Raw genomic sequence first — 22,050 nt, 5'->3', positions numbered from 1 at the left:
AAAGTATGTTGTCTACCTCAAATATAAAGGTTACATGTAAAAAATTGAATAATATTTGTGAAGGTTTTAAGTTGACAACTCAATCAAGTGTTAAAATTTAGGGAAAATATGCGTGCAATTGAATGATTAAACAGAAGTGACTATTGGAAAAATTTTGTTTTTTAGATAAGAAAAAATTGTACCACAAACACCTAATTTAATAACTCAACTTTGTACACCAAACACAAACTTTTTAACTTTAGACTAAACAAATTTACACCCGAAAATACGGACTTCCTAACTCCACAATCATATGAACTTCAAATATCAAAACTCAACTCAATGACTTAGATAGATCCTAAAAATTTAAGTTTACACCTTTTAAAGTTCATGAACCAAATAAAGTGCAAAAAGATTCAAATGTGGGCTTATTGAGAGAGCCTGGGCATCTTATTACTATTCTAGATAGCCTTTTTGTTCACTAATAGAAAAATTGGAAGAAATGACAAAATTCGGGGGTCCTTTTGATTTTGGTCAAAAACAAAAAATAATGAGAATTTTGGCAAAATGCGTGCCACGCACATTGACGAATTTTATAATTCCAAAGTTACCCCTGGTGTAGTCGGATAATAACATTTTCGAATAAGTATAATTGCTATACCGTGTAATACATGTAAATGGGAAGAATCGGTTATGAGATTCCAATCTAACAGAATCAAGAGATAAAGGGACAAATTTTTTGCTCAATTTGAATTTTGAATTGACTGGTTAACATCATATTTGATTTGATATAACCATTTTTTGAAAATATTCAAACTGATGAATCAATCTCTCATTTGTATATCACCATTTTGATTTTACTTTATACTGGATCTTTAGATTTTACGTTATCTTATTAATTTTTTATTATTTTAAATTCAAATTAATATTTTGCATCCGATCTAACAAATTTTATATTTTATTCGAATTTTATCATTTTTGTACCTTTTTGTAATCACGTTCTATTTATTATCATCTTATTATATTATTATACCATTAATATGTCTTTTTGACAAACAAATAAGTACTCACTTTTGCAATTTTATTGTTTTTGTTATGCCTCTATAACGAGTTAGGTTTTTTATTTTTTATTTTTTTCTTTATGAGTTCATAAGTTTTGTGGTTGTTGAAGTTATAAATATAGTATAATTGTGAAAGCTTAAATTAAAATGAAATTATGAATAATTGTAAATAAACTCTCCCTTCCTAATTTTTCTCCCTTGAATTATATCTAAATTTATATTTTATTATCAAATTAGATTTTATCTAACTATTTTCGAATAATAACAATAAACAAAAACTTCATGCTTTTTTTCTCCAATTTATATTCAGATTTATCCTTTATTATCAAATTTGATTTCATCTTCGATATGTTTAAATCTTTGTTACAAATTCAATAATATCTAAATCTTTTTTTATTATTTTATACATATTTTTTTTCAAGTTAATTTGATTTTTTCATATTTTTTATGTTTTCAATTTTTCATATAGAAGCACATAGAAATGAGTTGTTGTACTATAAAAAAACATATAAATATGAATTAAACTTTAAATGTTTGAAATACATGTGTTATATATATATATCATTATTATTGTTTCTATGTTGAATATCGTTTTCAACAATGAACGTTCTTAAGTTGCAATTTTTTCAAATACTCACTTGCCAAATAAGGTAAAATCAATTTTGCTTTTTCTCACCTTGGAGGATGTCCATCATTGTGGACATTCATAAGTTTCAATGACCTCCATCGCCTTGTCGTCGACTTCCCTCGCCTCGCATACACGTGTTCAAAGCATTAAAGACCATATTAGGTGATTTTTAATGTTTTTTTTCTTCTGGAATGATTAGATACAATGTATTTGTGGTTCTAGAATGTTTAAGTAGAGTGTATTTGTTGTATTCTAGTTGTTTTTGAAGTAGTGCATCTTTGCATTCTTATTTGTACTTAATTTGTTTATTTAAGGGTAGTTTTGTTTTACTAATTAGTATAACTATTATATATGTTTGTTTTGTTATTTTTACAATTTTGAAACCTTTTTGTCATTTTTTCAAATGAAACTTTAAAATTATTTTTCTTGTCAGCTCTAACTAAAACAGTTTTACTTTATACTAATATAAAAACGGCCTCACAAGAGAAACAACAAATTAAGTTTCAAAGTTTCATTTGGAAAAATGGCAAAAAAAAGTTTTAAAATTATAAAAATAGCAAAACAATTTTATATAATAAAAAATACTAATTAGTAAATGACAAAACTACCATAAAACAACAAAATTAAGTACAAATGAAAATGGAGAGATACCCACAAATACACCTTCAGATCCAAACTTATGGATGTATACAACAATGGACTCCCTCCAAGATGAAAAAGAGCAAAGTTGATTTTAGTAGTAAAGTTGTTGTGACCATTGGAAGTATGATTGCATTAGACCATCATCTTCATTCCATGTGACTATTTTGCCCATTGGATCTTGAAAGCCAAATTTAAACACTATCAATCCTATAAACCTGGTGAGTGTAGTTGTTAAAAGCTAGCCAAGATGATGGAATTCAAGAACGAGTTGCTGAACAAACAATCGAAGATATGAGATTGTAAAGGAGAAAATGAGATTTTGGGGCTTCTAAGTGAAGAAGATGAAGAAGATAAGATTTAGGCTTTTTTGTTATCTTCTTTTAATAAATAATAATAATGATGATGATAATAATAATAATAAACTGAAAAAATATAAAATATAAAGAAAAAAATCAAATTAATTGGATAACAATATGTATAAAATAATAATAATAAATATTTAGATACAATTGAATTTGTAACAAACATATAAACAAATCAAAAGTTAGTTGGATAAAATCAAATTTGATAATAAAAAATAAATTCATAAAATTTAATTTGACAAAAAAATATAAATTAAAATATAATTCGGGGAGAAAAATCAGGGAGTTCGTTTATTCAAAGTATTTATGAGTTCATCAACCACAAAAACCTATGAAAAGGCATAACTCGTTGTAGAGGCATAGCAAAAACAACAAGATTGCAAGAGTGAATACTTATTTGTTTGTAAAAAAGAAAAATTAATGATATAATAATATAATAAGATGATAAGATGATAATGAATAAAAGGTAATTAAAAAATACAAAAAATATCAAATTTAAATGAAATATACATTTTATTAGATTATACATATAAAATATTGAGGAAAATCCTAATTAAAATAAAAAAATTTAATCCGAATTTAGAATAATAAAAAATAAATAAAAAATCTAAAATCTAAAGATATATTATAAATTCAAATTCAAATGGTGATAAACAAATTAAACATTGATTAATTCTGAATATTTTCAAGGAGTGGTTAAATCAAAACAAAAAAAATAATTAATTTGAATGGAGAAAAATGAGGAAGAGATTGGTTTATTTTAAATCAATTCGTGAAATAGTTATCAAAATCAAATATTTATTTTTAATTTTTATATTAAAAATAAATTTAAATTTCAAAAGAGGAAAAATAGGAAGAGATTGGTTTATAAAGTTATAGCAAAAACCATAGCTTGTTAAAGAAACCAACGATATTTTTTTTAGGAAGTGATATTTCTTTTTCCAAAAAGTTAAAATAATATAAAAAGTAGCATATACAACTAATTTATTAAAAATGTGAGAAATATATAGTTATTCATTAAAAATGTATGTATATAATTATGAAAAACAATATAGAGATTTGAATAAAATATATGGATAAAAGAAGTTCTAATAATATATGGATATTTAAAATATAAATTTGGTAGAAAATCTAGATATTTTATTAGGGTGAGATAAATTCGAAAAATTGTTATATAAAATCTAAAATAATAATAAAATATAAAGATTATGTTAACTACATGAGTAAAATTAGGAGGGTAGTTCTTGACAACGACCCTGTTTTCTATTTTAGAATTACCTATATTGACATAAATATATTAAAGATATTTTAATATTTAAGACTTTCTCACTTTTAAGACATTTTAATCTTTAACTTGGAGTATTGAGTATGAAAAGTTTGGAGGACATTTAAAAGAGGGCTAATTGTTGAAGTTATGATTTTTAGAACGTATGTGTGTATATATATAGGGTGGGCAGGAACTGAGATAGGGACGAAAAATGTAATCCCCTTCCTCGATTAGCCAATGAGGAGAAAATTCTACCTACTGTCTCCTCATTTTTCGTCTATTAGATGATATAATGTATAAAATTGATGTTTTTATATATATATATATATAGATGATGTAATTAAATGTATCTTCACCTAATAACTTAACATTTTTTGTCAATCGATAATTTAAGACCGTCCAATCGGAGATTCTTAACCTAGTTTTCCTAATTATCGCTGATGATAAAATATTAAAAGTTTAGATGTAAAATAGCACCCTTTAAAAAACAAGTTTATCCAAAGAAGAGACTTATCTTCAAAACCCATAAAGGCAATATTTTCTTTTTAAAATCAAATCCCGTGTTAGAAAAAAGAATGAAAAAAAAGAGAGAATATTTTAGGCTTTTTTATGAGATTTCACAAATCCGAAAGGAATTTTAGAAAACTTATACCAAATTTGACATGAAGAGGGTATTTGGATAAAAAGTGAAGTTGTGAAGTTTAAGAGTTGTGAACTCATAGAACCACAATGTAAGAAGTTAATAATGCATAAAATTGATAATTTTTAGTAGTGGGACCCACAAACTAATTGGGCCAAACAAGAAGTATCAATTCCCTAGTTCCTAAATCCTTAGGTCGGACACTCTATAAGGGGTTTGACATCTCAAATTTTTTTTTTTTTTAATGTAATTTAAAGTATTTGAGAATTATCTTGGGGTTTTTTTTAAGGCTAAATTGGATTATTGTGAAACGATAATTCAAATTTAATTTTTTCTCAGAGAAGAATTTTGGAATTTACTTTTGATTAAAGAAAAATTTAGGATTTATGTCAAATTGTTTCAATTTTAATTTAATTTGAAAATTTTAATTAAAATTGGGAGATTGATTTTTTAAAAAAATATTTTTGGTGAAGATAATTGGAATTAAATCAATTATTGTGAGAATTTATTTGAAATTATTTTCCCAGAAGGGATTTGGGATTTTAAATCCAAAAAAAAATTTGGAATTTTAAGAGGAAAAGGAATGAGATTAATGTATATATATATGTGTGTGTGTGTTTTGGAATGAAAGAAACAAAAAAAATAATAAAATAAAAATTTATAATTTCTCTCCCTCTCTCCCTCGAGCACATGCATGAAGCCCCCCTCTCTGTTCTCTTTTCTTCACACGTGGGAGCAGGTTCTAAACCCTAGCATCGGCCTTCACAACCCACGTGGAAAATTTCACAAAATGACCCAAAACCAAAAAACTTTTCTACCAATGACCTCTTCCTAAAAACTTTTCTACCACTGACTTTTTTTCACATGCGAAATACCAAAATTATCCCCAGTTTTTAAAATTTCTCAAACCGCACCACATTTCTTCTTCCTTCAATGATTTATTCAGCCCTTCATTGTGCATTCAATACAACACCAACATTCTACCAAAACATTTATTACCAACTAATATTCTACCAATAACATTGAATAACATTGGTATGAAGAGAATGGAAGGTCACTCTCAGTATTCACTTTCTGTCGAACTCCCCACGAAATTCTCTCATTGTTCTCTCGTAGCTTTCTCTCAGAGTTTCAGTCCAACATCTTCGTTGATCGCTTTCATTGTCAGATTCAGAAATGGAGAGAATGTAAATGATATTCTATGATTTCTTGTCCAAGATCTCTTTCATAATAAGTGTCGTTTAGCATTAAATGAACGATCGTATAGTAATATATACAAAATCGTTCATTACAACATAAATGATCGTTCATAAATTACTAGATCATCGTTCGTTACAATATAGACGATCGTTCATAAATTACAATACGATCGTATAGTACGTTATAAACAATCGTATAGTAAGTTAGACACGATCGTTTAGTAAATTATAAACGATCGTGTAAACATTTGTAAACGATCGCATAGTAATGTATAAACGATCGTTCACTTATCAATTATTTGCTTATACCATTGTAGATCAATGACACTACTTCGCATCTTTGTACGGTTTGGTGGGGATTGGGATGAGTCCATAAGAAATTTATGTTGGTGGTTATATGAAAAGTCTGAAAGTAAAAAATGATATAACAGTTAATGAATTAGTGAGTATGATGCACCAATAACTGAATATCGAATCAGATATGTTTGATATACACATCAAATGTTGTTACAATTTATTGGTCTCAGCTCCCCCAATTGACATAATCGATGATGAAGACCTTAGTTTTTTTTAGAAGGCAGTGATGCATCCCAGATGTCGTTATTTGTATCAGTTACACCTTGCAAAAGTCATGGAGTACACACGGACAATATGTACCAATATTGCAATCTAACAGATCACCTATTTCAACCAGTCAAAATTGTGGGTTTGTAACCATTCTGACATGCAATATTCATACCATGTCTTCATTTGATGATCATATTGAGCCATGTAACTTGGGGGATGACCTAAGTGAAGCTTGGTTTGGTCATAACAATGAACCCAGATGTACTTAACAATTTGATATTGAGCATGGATATGGACAATCTTTAGGACCACAAACTTCTCCAACACCTAACATCTATGTTCCAACCTCACATGCTCCTGTCCACCAGTTATGATGCCTTCAGTTCTAATGCATTCACCGTTCCATCTGAACCATTTGTTAATATACCAAGACCATCAGAGGGCCCATTGTATGACAACCTCATCACAATACCTTATGATTATCTGAATGACGAGGATATAAAGGTCGGTCAAATTTTATTTTTGAAATATGATTTGTCAGTTAATATCGATGCTTGCAATAAGAAATAACTTTGACTACCGTGTAAAAAAATCAACAAAGAGCTTGCTAACTATCTGACATTCGGTGGAGGAATGCAAGTGGAAGGTCTATGCAAAAAAAGAAAAATAAAAGAAAGTGATTCCTTCAAAGTGACAAAATATCCAAGAGAACATGTTCTCTTGAAATGAGAATTGGTAATCATCGACAAGCAGAAAGTTGGGTTATTTGACACTTAATCAAGTCCAAATACAAACAAGTTGGTTGAATATACTGCCCAAGGGGTATAATTGAGGACGTCCGATGAGATTATGAAGTGAACATAAGTTATAGGCGAACTTATCGCGCTAGAGAGTACAGATTGGTATTCGCACGAGGGTTGCTAGAAGGACCATATACTATTGTTAGGGCATATAGTGTGGCACTTAAGCTTGCAAATCCAGGTATGACATTTGAGGTTGAAGTAGAGGATGGACAATACTTTATGTACGTCGTCATGGCACTTGGTCCGTGTATCAAGGGTTTTCTAAACTGCATCCGTCCAGTAATCGTTGTTGATAGGACCTATTTGCACGAGAAATACAAAGGCATGTTGTTAATAACAATGTGTATTGATGGCAATAACAACATATATCCTATTGCCTTCAGTCTTGTAGATGGCGAGAACGATGCATCATGGACTTGGTTTAAGACTCATTTGAAGGCTTCGATAGGAGACATTCCCAATTTAATGATTATATCAGATCGTTACATCTCAATTGCAAAGGCTGTTGCAAGTATATTCCCTGATGTATTTCATGCCCTATGTATATACCATATTTGGAACAATTTGGTTGACAAATTCAAGAATAAGGACATAATCCCACACTTCTACCTAGTGGCGAAAGCTTACAGAATGTCTGAGTTTCAGATGTATTGGGCTAAGCTCCATCAATATCCTGATGTGATGACCTATCTTAAGGAGGTTTGATTACAACGGTGGGCAAGGATTTATCAAGTCCATTGTAGGTATGACAAGATGACGACAAATATAGTAGAAGCTTCAATGGAGTGTTGAAAGATACACGAGAACTACCAATCATGAAGCTATTAGAGGATATCTGCGAGTGGCTACAAGGTTAGTTCTATATCCGATGTACACATGCAATGGTATGCACAAACATTGTAACTGATTATGCATGAGTATTCTTAAGGAATCAGAATTGATGTCTAGAACATATTGTGTTTCCCTAGTCGATATGCATATAATTCATGTGGACGATGGATATTTGGGGGGGGAGGGGGTTGGTTGATCTTCATTCACGAACATGTACTTGTATGAAGTTTAATTGTATCAAGATCTCGTGCTCCCATGCAATATCTGCAATAACCCTAAGAAACATTAATGTTCAAACGTTATGTGCAAAATGGTTTATAGTTGAGTATGTGCTTGTTGCTTATGCTAAACCTATCTTCCCAATTGGACAGACAAGAATGGCGTCGAAGACCAGATTTTGAAGATTTTGAACCAATTCTACCACCATGAAAGGTAGCAAGTGTAGGTCGACATCAAACCGTTAGGATACCTTCAATTGGAGAAGAGCCATAACAAATACATAGGTGTACATGATGTGGTCAAAGAGGACATAACAAGAAAACATGCAGACAAACATTGATAAACCTGGCACTGGCCCATCTAAGACTGAACGATATGTAATTTTTTTGGGCGATCGCTTAGTTATTTTTGTACGTGATCGCTTAGTTATTTGTACGTGATCGCTTAGTTATTTGTGCACGATCGCTCAATTAATTATGTACAATCACTTAGCTAATCATGCGCGATCGTTTAGATAGTATTAAACGATCGGTTAGAATTTTGTAAACGATTGTTTAGATTTTCTAGACGATCGTTTACATATTCTAAACCGACCTTGCACATAATTTTAAATGATCTTTTACTTAGTTTTGGGCCATTGCTCAGTTATTTATTTGCTTAGTTAAATGTACAACACCAATTATATTCTACAAATTTAGCACAAATTTATCACAAAAAAAAAAAAAAAAGAAATTACCATAAATATTGATTTGCCCACAACTGGGCAACATATTGTTTCCTATACAATCCCATATTCACTTGTGTTAAGTTAGCCCTATCAACTCAAGTTACACAATATTCTATAAATTGAGCACAAAATATTCCACAATCCAGAGACTTGCCCTCTTAGAGGGTCGCATTCGATCTCCTAACTTCCCATTGTCCATACTTGAACTTCTTATGTTGTTTGTCGAATCTGACAGAAATCAACATGGACGGTATTGCTCTGGCCACGAGCATCAAATGACCTTCAACTATGTCACCACCGATGTAGTTCGACATGGAGTTGAATACAAAGATTGTGCACCTCTGTAGATCGATGGCAAGCATAAGCCAGTGTTGTTTGATGTTGATTGGCCCAAATACGAAGTCAACGTCTGTCCATGCTGGTTTGTATTTTTTGTACTGTCTAAGCATGTAGTCAAGGAAGAAGTGAGAGTCCGTTCAAAACCTCATGTGTGCTTTTTAATCTAACCAGCCAGCCATTTTTCCATCCTCTATTTCAATGATGTCTAGCTGGATCTTAGAAGCAACACCATCTGGCTCCATCAAAGCATCCTGGGAAAGGCAAGATGTAAATACATGCTTAAGTTAATAGTAGTTTCAGTAGATATGTGAAATTTCCATACTATGAAGCTCGAATCAATGACCGTGAATCGAATCATACAGAGGTCAGGTTTCGAGTGCAAATTTTGATGCATGTGCATCAAAAGGAGATCTATAGTCTGGTACAACAAAGAAAAGTATAAGTTGAGCTTAAAAGTTACTAAAAAAAATTATATACAATTGTTTAGAAACTTCTAATCGATCGCTTAAAGTTTTCTAAATGATTGTTTAGAAGTTTCTAAGCGATCATTTAGAAAATTCTAGTCGACCGTTTATTAGAATTCTAATTCTAATTGATCGTTTAGAAAATTCTAATCGATCATTTATTAGAATTCTAATTCTAATTGATCGTTGAGAAACTTCTAAATATCAATTAGAATTTTCTGAATGATCATATAGAATTTTTTGAACGATCGATCTTGGTTAATGAATTAACATAAATACTCACATCTCCAAGCACTCTTGTGTTTTGCTCAAACGTTTTGAAGAAATCCTTGGTCCTGAATGTATATACTATAATCTACTCCTTGTTTTTTGTTTTAGGATGGCTTTTCCATTTATTGTATGCATTCCACAGAACATCAGAGACTGGGAAGCATGGGTCATAGGAACGAACGGTCCTTATGGGGAACTCAGGTATAGGGACCAAGGGGTTGAGATTGATAACACCAGTGGCCGATTTTAGTGCCACTATAGGTAGTTCAGCTTCTTCAGATTGGGGCTGAGGAGATCTTGGAGGTGAATGAGGTTGATTTTTTTCTGAATGTGGTTAATAATAGAGCTGAGAATATTGGGGCTGAGAATGTTGGGGCTGAGAAGATTGGGGCTGAGTTTTAAACTTCTTCCCTCTTTTGAAACACTGAGGTGTGAACTTGGCTAGTTTTTTCCTTTCTAGTGCTCTCAGACATTTATTTCCTATATTTAAATTATAAATCAATGGCAATACAATTATAAGAATAATAATTCAGGCAATAGTCGTATCTCAACTTTAGTGGCATCATTTTCAGTTGACGTCCCCGAATTGAAATGGACTCTAACACTGAACGCTTCAGTTGATGTCCCTACAACCGGCTCCAATATTTCATCAGCGGTTTGAGGAACTGGCTGATCATTGAAAGTTGGTTCATTGACAGAGGTGTCCATCAATTCAGATATTGGATTCTAATCGTTGACAGTTTTAGACTACTCACTGATCGTCCCAACTGGCTGTTCATTGTGGGTTTCTTGGTGGGTCTGAGGGGGATCTTGTGCATCGGTCTGTGGGGGATCATCATCATTATGAGGTTCCTGATTATTGTTACCATCACCATTATTATCATCATGAGGTCCCTCATCATGATGACTTCTTGTATATTACTATCATGAACAAATCAAACGAACTATTATATCAAGGGAGGTAAACGATCGTCTAAGAATATGTAAATGATCATTTAGAAACTCTATACGATCGTCTATGAAATCTAAACGATCGTCTAGAAAATATAAACGATCGACTAGAACATGTAAACGATCGTCTAAACAATATGAACGATCGTCTAGAAAATATAAACGATCGTTTAGACAATCTATACGATAGTCTAGAAAATCTAAATGATCATTTAGGCAATCTATATGATCATCTAGAAAATCTAAACGATCGTATAGATATTCTAAACAATCGATTAGAATTTCTAAATGATCGTCTATTTGAGAATATCTAAACGGTTGTACAGAAATACATACCTCACTCAGATGATGGACCATCATCTTTATCTCGTTCAGTTGTTGGCCCACCAGATAATGTTGGACAGATAAATGTATCTCCCATCTAATAGATCATGGTAGTCAAGTTCACCAAATCTTTCCAAACTTCTTTTATTTCCTCCCTAAGAATCTTGTACAATTTGGAATGACCATGTTTGGAGGACTTTTATTGCTTACGTGGTTTCAACTCTTTTTGGTTAGTCTGAACCGGCATACGTGGTTCTGGCTCTATACGTTGCACCTTTATAGAGCTTTCTACATGGGGTTCATGCTCTTCGTGCCCCCCAATTGACTCACGAGTGTCGACGGAGTGTTCAATCCCTTCAATCTTCTTTTCTCCAACAAAAGGAACTACATTAAGTCCTTCAAGTCAGTCCTCCTTGTACCTTAACTCCTCTATGTTAGGTACAAGTCTTGACACAATAATAGTCTGTACATAAACAAATGAGCAAATCAGAATGCATGAAACTATAAATAAATGAGCAAGTCAGAAGTGATTGGTTACTTACTTTTTTTGGGTGGAAAACTTTATTGCTCAATGATTTATAAGATGGAGCATGAGAACAAGTCCATCTAAGAATTTTAGGAATTTCATCCTTGTTGACTTTGGTGGCTATGAACTTACTTGATGTGGATAAGATTTCGTAAGCCCAAACCTACGATATGGAAACTTTGTTACATGTACAAACACATAGGTTCAATGTATATTAAAGTGAATCAGAAACAAAAGTACTTACAAGGAAAGCAAGTACGAATCCCTTTATACAGTAATGTGAGGCATGATGATCACCTTTTGCTTTCTTTGAATCATATGCCTCCTTCTTCCCTTACATGACAGTCTTCATGCTATTCAATGTACGTCCATAGAAGTGGGAAGACCATTCATAATGTACGAAGATGTCGTGATCATCGGCAATCCTAAATATATTGCTATCGAACTGGGTTTTCTTGTCTTTTCCAATCATCACCCTTTCAATGAACAGTGCCAATGCAACTGATAACTTGTAGAAATACAAGTTATTTATGCCGTTTTATTTAGATTATGCGGCAAAAAGAAGGAAAAATTGTGTTGACAGCATAGAAATTGGCTTAGAAATACGAAAATTGTAAAGTGTCGTGAACACACCTGCTAACCCCATTGCGATGGTGAAATGGAATGTCCAAGTCTTTGTTTTGCAGGAAATAGGTCACCGCATGCAATAATCGCTCGAGGACAAAATGAACAACGCATTTACACAACATGCGGCAATCGATCAAGAACGAAAAAGATCAACGCAATTGCAGCGCATGCGACGATCGATCATGGATTCAAGCAATCAACGCATTTCCACCGCATGCGGCGATCGATCGAAGATGAGAAGAGCAACGCATTCGCAGGGCTTTTGACAAGTGTACAACTTTTCTATTGTACTATTCTGACAAATTGATCGTGGAACAGAGCGGACATTTCCACTACGCCATGGCAGGAATTATCAGATTCTCAAAGTGGGACCACTAATACAAGAGCCAAGGTCTATAAATAGCTTCCTCAAATTCAATGTTGGAAAGGCTGGTCTGAAGAGACAATCCAGAGAAAATCTTGGAGAACGACAAGACAAGATTGAAAGGTAAGTCTCCGAGCAAAAAATTCTTTCCATTCCCAAAGAAGAAGCTCTGTGCGAAAGGTCACTTCTACCTAGAAAGCAAGCCTGAGAGGGAAGCTTTCCACTCCATTTCATCCACATGTCGGCAAGCACAACGTCTTCGATCGGGATCTTTGTCAAGACATTGACACTCTTTCAATATTTGTTCTTATTTTTCCATTCATCTACTGTGTTCATCTTTCTTTAATCTTTCATTCACAATCTATATCAAATGCTTATCTCAAGATTTAAATATCATTATTGTAAATCATTGTTATCTCTCTGTTCTTTTCCATACATTCATCTTCCATTTTCTCCATCATGTGTCACTAATTCCCTGGGTAAAGAGGAAGGATTAAGCGAGTGAGTTAATCTTTGTTAAGGAAATCAACTGAGTTTAGCTAAAGCATGCTCGACGACATCTTCACCTGTGAGAGTAGAAGTGAAGATGTTATTCCGCCTATTGAAAGAAGGTTGGAAGAATGCGTTAATTAAAGCGAGAAGTATTTCCAAAGATGGAAACAACCTTGCATTCATCACATTCATCTGTGTTTCACCATAGACGTATGGGAACGCGACCGATCACTAAAAGGTGTAAGCCAAGGGAAAGCGGAACCTTAGTTGTGTCCTCAACAAGATTGACGAACTTGCGATTTCCTTTCCCTCAACCTATTCTCTTTCTGATTCACTTCACAAGACTTGCCACCGCATTCACCAGACACTTTTGCACAACTTCACAGCCACTCCTCAACCTGTATCATTAATAGTTTACTCATTTATCTTATCATCGCAATTTACTTTACTGCACTTTATTTACCATCGCAATTTTATTCTTTAATGCAATTTACTTTTCATTGCAATTTACTTTTTTGCACACCCAATTCATTATTCTTTATTTTAAATCTGTTGCATATACCACATTAGTATCGCATTAACAACAACAATCACCGTGTTCGACCTCAAGTCAATCTGAGAAACTTACGTTGGAATTATACTTGGTTCCAGCGCAAGAAAACTTTTGACATGCACTACACAAACGCATACTACGAAGCATATCATCATCATCGCATACATTTAGAACGTAGTATCGCAATATCTTTATCACAAAGCAACTTGAGTCTTAGCGCATCACCATTCATTTTAATGATATAGATAAAGATCAATTTCGTCTATCAAGTTTTTGGCGTCGTTGCCAGGAAAGGCCATTAAGTTGAGGGAAGATCATCAATAATGTACGAAGATGTCGTGGTCATCGACAATCCCAAATATATTGCTATCAAACTGGTTTTCTTGTCTTTTCCAATCATCATCCTTTCAATGAATAGTGCCAATGCAAGCTTGACAACATCTTCGTCATTAGTAAAACTGAAATTATCGAAGGTGGTCTCCACATCCTTGCAAGAACTATTCTTTCCATTTGGGTCCTTGGGTCTAAGAATGAGTTCTCACAGCCTTTCACCACTTGTTTCTCTTTCCACTGCTTCCTTGGTCGGCCACAACCCAGTTATCAAGTTAAAATCCTCTTGGGAGAATATTACCTTCTTCACTAGAATGTTGAATGAAATAACGTCTGGGTTCGCATCTACTACCTCTTTTAACATAAAGTGGTGCAAAATTTGTCCATTGAAAATAAGATCTATATCCAACAGAGGACCAAAGGTCGTTTGCCTATACAGTCTCATCTGTTCTTCTGTCAACTTTTTCTTAATGACATGGGCAATTTTATGGACTTGGCATGAGATTGTAGCAGGAAAATATTTTGTCAATAGGGACGACCATCTTACCAATTCTACAATCATGTACATTACAAGAATTAGTAAGCAATCGCATAACAAAAACTAAATAACCGCATAACAAAACCTAAACGATCGCATAACAAAAACTATCACATAACAGTTAGCTGAACGATCGCATAACAGATGTCTAAACGATCACATAACAGTTAGCCAAATGATCACATAACAAATATCTAAATGGTCGTGTAACAGTTAGCTAAACGATCACATAACATATATATAAACAATCGCGTAATAGTTAGCTAAACGATCGCATGATATAAACCTAAGCGATTTGATCGCTTAGTATTCTCTATATGATTGTTTAGTAATCTCTATTCGATCGTTTAATAATATCTAAATGCTTGCTTAATATTCTCTAAATGCTAGCTTAGTATTTTCTATCCGATCGATTAGTATTCTCTCAACGATCGATTACGAACGAACACACGATTAAACCCTAAAAGATAGTCAAACCTCAAATATCAACATGCATTCTTCAAGGAAAAGAGTCTCATACCTTTCAGATCACGACAATGGTGACAAGTGCGTAAAGACGATCAGTAAGAAACTTGCAAGGAGTGCTCGGCTTTAGAGAGAAAATGGGAGCAAAATCAAGAGAAAACGCTTCGAAGAGCAATGCTTTCAGCATAAAATGCACGAAATGGAGGGAGACCCTATTGTTGTGAAGTATTAGTAGAGACGCATGTTCACCAAACGGTCTGAAGGTTTTTTTTTAAAAAATGGGGGTGATTTTGGAATTCGCACGGTAAAAGGTCAGTGGAAGAAAAGTTTTTAAGAAGAGGTCATTGGTAGAAAAGTTTTTGGGTTTTGGGTCATTTTGTGAAATTTTCCACCCATCGTCTAATCGTCAAAGTCCATCACTGCTTGTTCTTTGTCATCCTAGTCATCCAACGAGTCAAGCTACCACCACGCTGCCCAGATCTGAAGTCGAACGCCAAGCCCAGCCATCTGCTTCCAATTGTCGTCATCACACCTCTTCCAGACGCCATCCATCACCACCACGCATCAGTCTGGTCATCGGGTCAGTCGCCAATACTCGTAGCCCAGCTTGTTCGTCACCTGGATCTGTCATCCAGCCACCGGTGAACTATTGGTTTTTCATCAGAATCTTGAATTATTTAGGTAAGAGTTGAGTTTTTGGATCTTTTAAGGGGTATACCCATTTTGTTTGGGTTAAAAAATGTTAACCTCTTCTAGACTTTAGGTTCTAGATTTGGAATATTTTGGGATGTTTCTCATCAAGGAAGAAATCAATTTTCTGTTAAAGTTTGGTAAGATTTGTGGTCCTGGTTGTTGGTCTTTTGGGCACCCATTAATTATTGGATTAAATGTTAGTTTAACTCTTGTATTTTGAAGGTTTAAAGTCGTCGTCCATTGGAATTAAAACCTGGTTTTAGAGGAGATCTTGGAGTTGAAATCTTGGAAGTATTTGTTGATCAAGCTTCGTTTTGGGTAAACTAATTGGGGATCGTTGGAATAAATTTTGTATGTTTTGTAATTGGCCCCAAGGTCTGAAATTGAGTGTTTATGTTTTGTGTTAGGGAATTAATTTAAGATTGATTTTTTTTTTGGAGACAAATTGCTTGGATTAATTTGGAATTTTAATTCGAGGCATGTAATCTTACTACTGGAATCACCTATGTGCCAGACGATAAATTGAAGATTAATTTTGAGGATTTTAAGACTGTTTACATCAAGATGCATGAGGATAAATAAGTTGATCTTGATTATGTTTTGAAGCATGTTATAAGTGCTAGCATGAACTAAGTTATTTTGTTATTATGATTTAAACGAACATTAAGCATGATGATATGTATTTGCATGTTGTGGGATTATGCTTTATGATGCATGTTATATTTATGATAGTGGCAGTTACCCCTCCCCATAATTAGATACCCACTAGAGGTTTATGTTTTCTTTGGAATTCACTAAAGGTGGTGATCTCATTTGGGATCTTACCAGAGGTTTTGTATTTCCTTCTGGATTCTCTAGAGTTCGTGTTTCCTTCGATATTCACTAGAGGTGGTGATCTCCTTCGAGATTTCACCAGAGGTTTTGTGTTTCCTTCGGGATTCACCAGAGTTTCGTGTTTCTTAGGATTCACCAGAGGTGGTGATCTCCTTCAAGACTTGACCAGAGGATTGTGTTTCCTTTGGAATTCACCAGAGGTTTATGGGTACACCTAATCTACGGTAGAGTATGTTCAACTATTCACTAGTTAACCATCCCATGGAAAATAAAGGTCTATGCACATCCCAATAGAGAGTGGCATCTAGAAGACATAGATGCTTAGTCTGACCCTGGTAGTAGGGTTACTTACTGAGTATTTTATACTCATTCTTTCTCATGTTTATTTTATTCAAGTAAGGGTAAGAACATGTTGGCAAATGACAAGCAGAATCCATGATCTAGGACCATTCATATGCTTCCGCTCATGTTTTCAAGATTCTATGCTTTAAAATTTTTAGTTTTGATGGTTAAATTTGAATTTTTGGTGTTTGTGCTTTTAAACTTTTTATGAGAATTTTCTAGTTTTGTCTTATGGTTTTAAGGGTACCTTGTTAAATGAATTTCAGTTACTTACTTTTAATAAATTTATTTATTTCATTGTTTTTAGTTGGCTTTTTTGCAAATCATGAAAAGTGTCGACTTGATATGTATGCATGCATGTAGTAATAAGTCCTAGGGAGCCAAGTCGTTATAATTGGTATCAGAGCCCATGTTTTGGCTTTTGAATACTGACTTACTACGTAAGTCTTAGGGATGGAAAAATTCCCCGATCGGGACAGGGACTCGGGGAATCCCCGGTTTGACTGGGGAAGGGGACAAACCGGGGATTTAAATCGGGTCCCTGGTCGGGGACGGGAGGGGACCCCGCCCTATCCCCGTCCCCGCCCCAATTTTTTTAATTATTAATATATATATATATATATATATATATATATTACTAAAACAATATGTTTCAACTTTTTTCTTTTTTAACTTTAAAAATCTAATATAATAAATTTAATTTTTATTAATTTATAATAAAAAAAATGTAATGTTTAATTTAAACAATTATATGTAACAATAATACTAATTTCCTATATAAAATTTACAATTTCAATATAAATATTAAATTTAGTTAATTTTAAATACTAAAAATAATAAAATAATAAAATAAAAAGCGGGAATTTTTCCCCGTGACGAGAATGGGCAGGGATGGGGATTAAAAATCTCCACGGGGACGGGGATGGGGTGTGCATCCTCGCCCCACCCCACCACAGCCCCATTGCCATCTCTAGTAAGCCTAGATAGTTCGTATGACCCAGTAATGAATTATTTGTCATCGTCAGGTATGTTTTACAAGTAAAAAGTTTTTAGTATGTATTGCATGGGAATTGTTTGATTTAATGCCTTAGTAAACATGTTTTTCATGATAAGGGATCCAGTGAGATTTGATCTTTGGGTGCATGTCAGGTCATGGCACCTAAACTCAGGTAAAAAGGAAGGTTACATGATAGCTCTCAAAACGTAGCTTAATTCGGGCTCCTTATTGGATTTTATGTGTTTATTTTTCTATTTTGTAGGTCCGAGCAATCAAGAGGTAAAATTGGCGATTTGGAGTTAGATGGGGTTAATTTGAAGCAATTTGGAGGTGATTTGAGAATTCGAGCTTCAAATGAGTCAAAAAGACCAAAATGCCCCTACTTCAATGTCGTAACACTCACCTTATATGAAGCCTCGACACTCGCCTGACGTTGAAAGCCATTGCAACATTTCTCTAACACTAATGGCTTTATTTTCTGAGCGTTGCAATGTTGTTTCTACCATTGCAACGCTGCGATGATTTCTATAAATACCTCTCTTTGTCTTTAGGTCAAAATATGCTAACTATTGGGGGTTGAACTGATGGAGGCCGAAGTTAACCTTCATTCTTCTTCCTTTCCCTTCAGAATTTAGTGTCGTTAGGTTAGTTTTTCTTTTTGTTTTGGGTTGTAATCGATGGATCAGATATGTATCTTGGATTTGTCTATGAATTAAGAGGTAACTTCTATCTTGTTTATTTGAGCAAGAGCCCTATGTCTAATTTCTTGAGTTTTCAGTAATTAAATTGTGATGTTCTTCAATTCTTTTTTTTTTTAAAATCTTGATGAATTTAGATTTTCATTTGTGTGTTGGACCGATGACCCTATCATGATTTCATATCTCCGCTAGTCAATTTCAAGCTCGCACGTTTTCTCCTAGTTCGTTTATGCTTGATTTTACCCAGTTGCAATGGTTGAATGTGTATGCTTGAAATTTATAGGTTGTCCTTGAATTTTAGCATTGCATGTTTAATCCATATTCGAAGAATAAATTGGTTAATTGAATATGACTTTTCCTAACTTTTAGTCGATGCAATTGAATCCTTATTCTTAATGCATATGTTTTTCTAATTCTATATGAATGCAAAGATCCCAGTAGAATTGAGAGCATATTATTTAATTAGGGTATTGTCTTTCCCACCTTAATTAATAATTAGGACACTTGATTGATTTCGGTTTAATTGATTGTCGGCCTTTGTAGAGATTAGTTAAGTAGAAGCAATTTGGTAGTCGTGCATGCATAGAATTGAACATTCGTTTAATTATCGATTTCCATGATAGAAATTACATAGGATTCTCTCTCTTGCTCTAGAAATTAAATAGACTCATATTCTAGATTACATTTTCCTTTTTATTTTAATTTCTCACGTTTTAATTTTTCCACACCAAAACCCCATTCATCGCTCTAGTTAGGAAATTAACTTAACGAAACAAATTGCACTTCCCTGTGGACTGACTTGGACTTGCCACTATTACTACGTTTCAGTAGCAATAGTAGTTTGGTATTTAACAAATTTTCTTTTTATCAAGTTTGAGGCTTATTAAGGACGTAAGTTTGGGCTTGTCAAAAATGACATCGTTGCCGGGGAAGCCATTGATGTTTCGTTAATTAAAGTTTTAGTTAGAGTATTCTTTTGCTTTTAATTTGTTTTCCTTTTTTGTGTCAGTATTCTAAGCATGGACAGATATCATCGACAAGGATGGGGACAATCGAGTGGAGCATCTTAGCTTAGTGACGAGGTTCGTAACCTTCGAGGTCAACTTACTAAGTTAACTTCTTTGGTTAGTCGATTGGTTGCAGGTAACCTGCAACAGGTGCAAGCATGTAGGATTGATCACCCTGAGCAAGCAAACCCAAGTTTGTAATGGAGCTCTATACCACGAGATTACTCCATGAGAGAGTATCTTATTTATATGGATGACGATTTCCATTAGCCTAGATGGGAGGAGTCCTATGGTAATGGAAACTTAGGATGGGACTAGTGCCACTTCAATCCACACCCTGCCACATTCGACATGTCGATGCATGCTCACACCGTCGACTCAGGTATGTCACTAGAAGATATGATTAGACAACTTGCTATTAACAATCTTGTTTTTTAGCAGGAGATCCGCGACCTTCAAGAGAGCTTTAGTTTTCAAAGTGAGGTTGGAGCTGATCTTCAGAGTTTTAGAGACTCAATCACTTAATCTTTTGATTTAGTTGAGAGAGGATGTGAATCCCCCCTGCTCATATCTTATGACAATACCGAGGCGTGCAACAATGAGGTAACCTATGTCAACATCGAGGATGAGGTGGAAGATAACATGCCATGTCTAGAACTGGTTTGTGAGGACTATGGAGAATTTGAGCCTAAACCCGTCAATTTCCAGGTGATTGAGCTAGAGGTTGAAAACCTTGCCTTGTTATGTCGTCTGGTATATCATATATTTTTTACTTTTTTCTTCTTGTTCTCAAAAGTTAGTTGAGTCAGTTGAGTTAAAGTCTTTATTTTCTGAAGAGTCAGTTCTTTTTCTTCTGATTCTTTCTTTTTACCTTTACTGTCTAATATAAAATTACCAAATTAGACCTGTCTGGTTCTCTTCAAAAGATTAAGAGCCTTATAGCCTTACCGGGCTATATTAACTCATCCAAGAAGGGACCAAAGAAGTAAGAGAATTTTTTCGTACCTTGATAGGGGATAGGTCATGTCAAGAAATCGACGTTAAAAATTTTCCCTTCCTGAAGGGAGCCAAGTGAAAAAATTACTGCTTTCTTTATTTGTTTTCTAGATTAGCTTTCTTTTTGTTTTTGTTTTGTAGGACGACCTAGAGGAGAGAAGAATCTTTTTGAGAGGCGGGCCTATTACCACCATCCCGTCGCGATAATATTTTCAGCGGAGGCTTTTTGTTCTCTTGTTCTTTTCATTTTTTAGCTTTATTTGAGACACGTTGAGGACAATGTATCGTTTCAAATATTGGATATTTCCACTAACTTGGTCAAAGTTTGACTCTCAAATCTAAAGTCAACAAATTTGACTTTTTGACTTTTAAAAGTCAAAAGTCAACAATTTGACTTCTAATGCAATTCTAACCAATTTCATTTAATTTCAAAATTAATTATAATACTCAATTTTAAAATTAAATTAATATTAATTAATTAATTAAACAATTTAATTAATTTAATTTAATATTGAATCCAATAATAATCCCCATTTATATAAATCTCTATTCATAAACTTGATATTTAAATCTTATTTAAATATCTCTTATTTTCTCTCTCTTTATGTTTAATTCACAATTAAACATTAGGTTAAATATATCGTATATATTTAACGCTTTACTCCAAATATGGTATTTGAACACTTCAAATTCGTTCATCATACTGTTTTAAGGTTTAGTCTGATATGAGCTAGTAGGGGGACCTCATGGACCTACAGATCATGGGCTCCAACAATTTGTGGTTAACCGGCTAAATTCTTTAACCTAATTAACTACCATTCTTTAACTACCAGGTCACTCCACTAAGGCCCAGTAGTTGCACTCCCCTTGCTGTAGAAATATTATGTCTAACCGTGATTAGAAAGTCAACCCTTCACAGGTTGTTCGTAATAACGGCTGGGTCAAAAGCTATTTTACCCCTGAGATTACATCTTGCTCTTTAAGTCTCACTAATCCTCTAATGAACAATTGGTTTATGATCCAATCATTAAACTGAGTCCCTTTCAGGCCAATGAAAGGGTGGGGCCCCTTGTTCAAGATTCGAAGTCAGCACTTAAGGGAACAACCTCTCTACTATCCCTAAAAGCGGGTAGGAGTGAATTTTGTTTTGCACCCTATGTCCCCAGCTATCTACCTGTTCTTACCCTTGAAACAAAAGGTTTATTGAGCTAGCGCTGTTGAGCCAACCCTCACCCATGTAAATCTAAGGATAATCTCAAAAAAACAGGAGTTCATAGTTAGCTCAAGATTAAGGTCAAGTTACCTAGATCATCGC

General features: G+C 33.7%; 1 protein-coding gene across 1 annotated transcript; it reads left to right on the top strand.

Moving 5' to 3' along the window:
* Positions 1 to 7,328: 7,328 nt before the first annotated feature.
* LOC150038823 (protein FAR-RED ELONGATED HYPOCOTYL 3-like) lies at positions 7,329 to 7,853 on the top strand. Its single transcript, XM_090314578.1, has one exon. The coding sequence runs from the start codon at positions 7,329 to 7,331 to the stop codon at positions 7,851 to 7,853; it is 525 nt and encodes a 174-aa protein (XP_090170704.1).
* The last annotated feature ends 14,197 nt before the right edge of the window (positions 7,854 to 22,050 follow it).

Source organism: Benincasa hispida, chromosome 1 (assembly GCF_027475165.1).
Source record: "Benincasa hispida cultivar pf3 chromosome 1, pf3_genome.v1.1, whole genome shotgun sequence".
In the NCBI taxonomy this organism is placed as follows: Eukaryota; Viridiplantae; Streptophyta; class Magnoliopsida; order Cucurbitales; family Cucurbitaceae; genus Benincasa; species Benincasa hispida.
The sequence above is the reverse complement of the archived record's forward strand: the minus strand, read 5'-3'. Positions and strand labels throughout refer to the sequence as shown.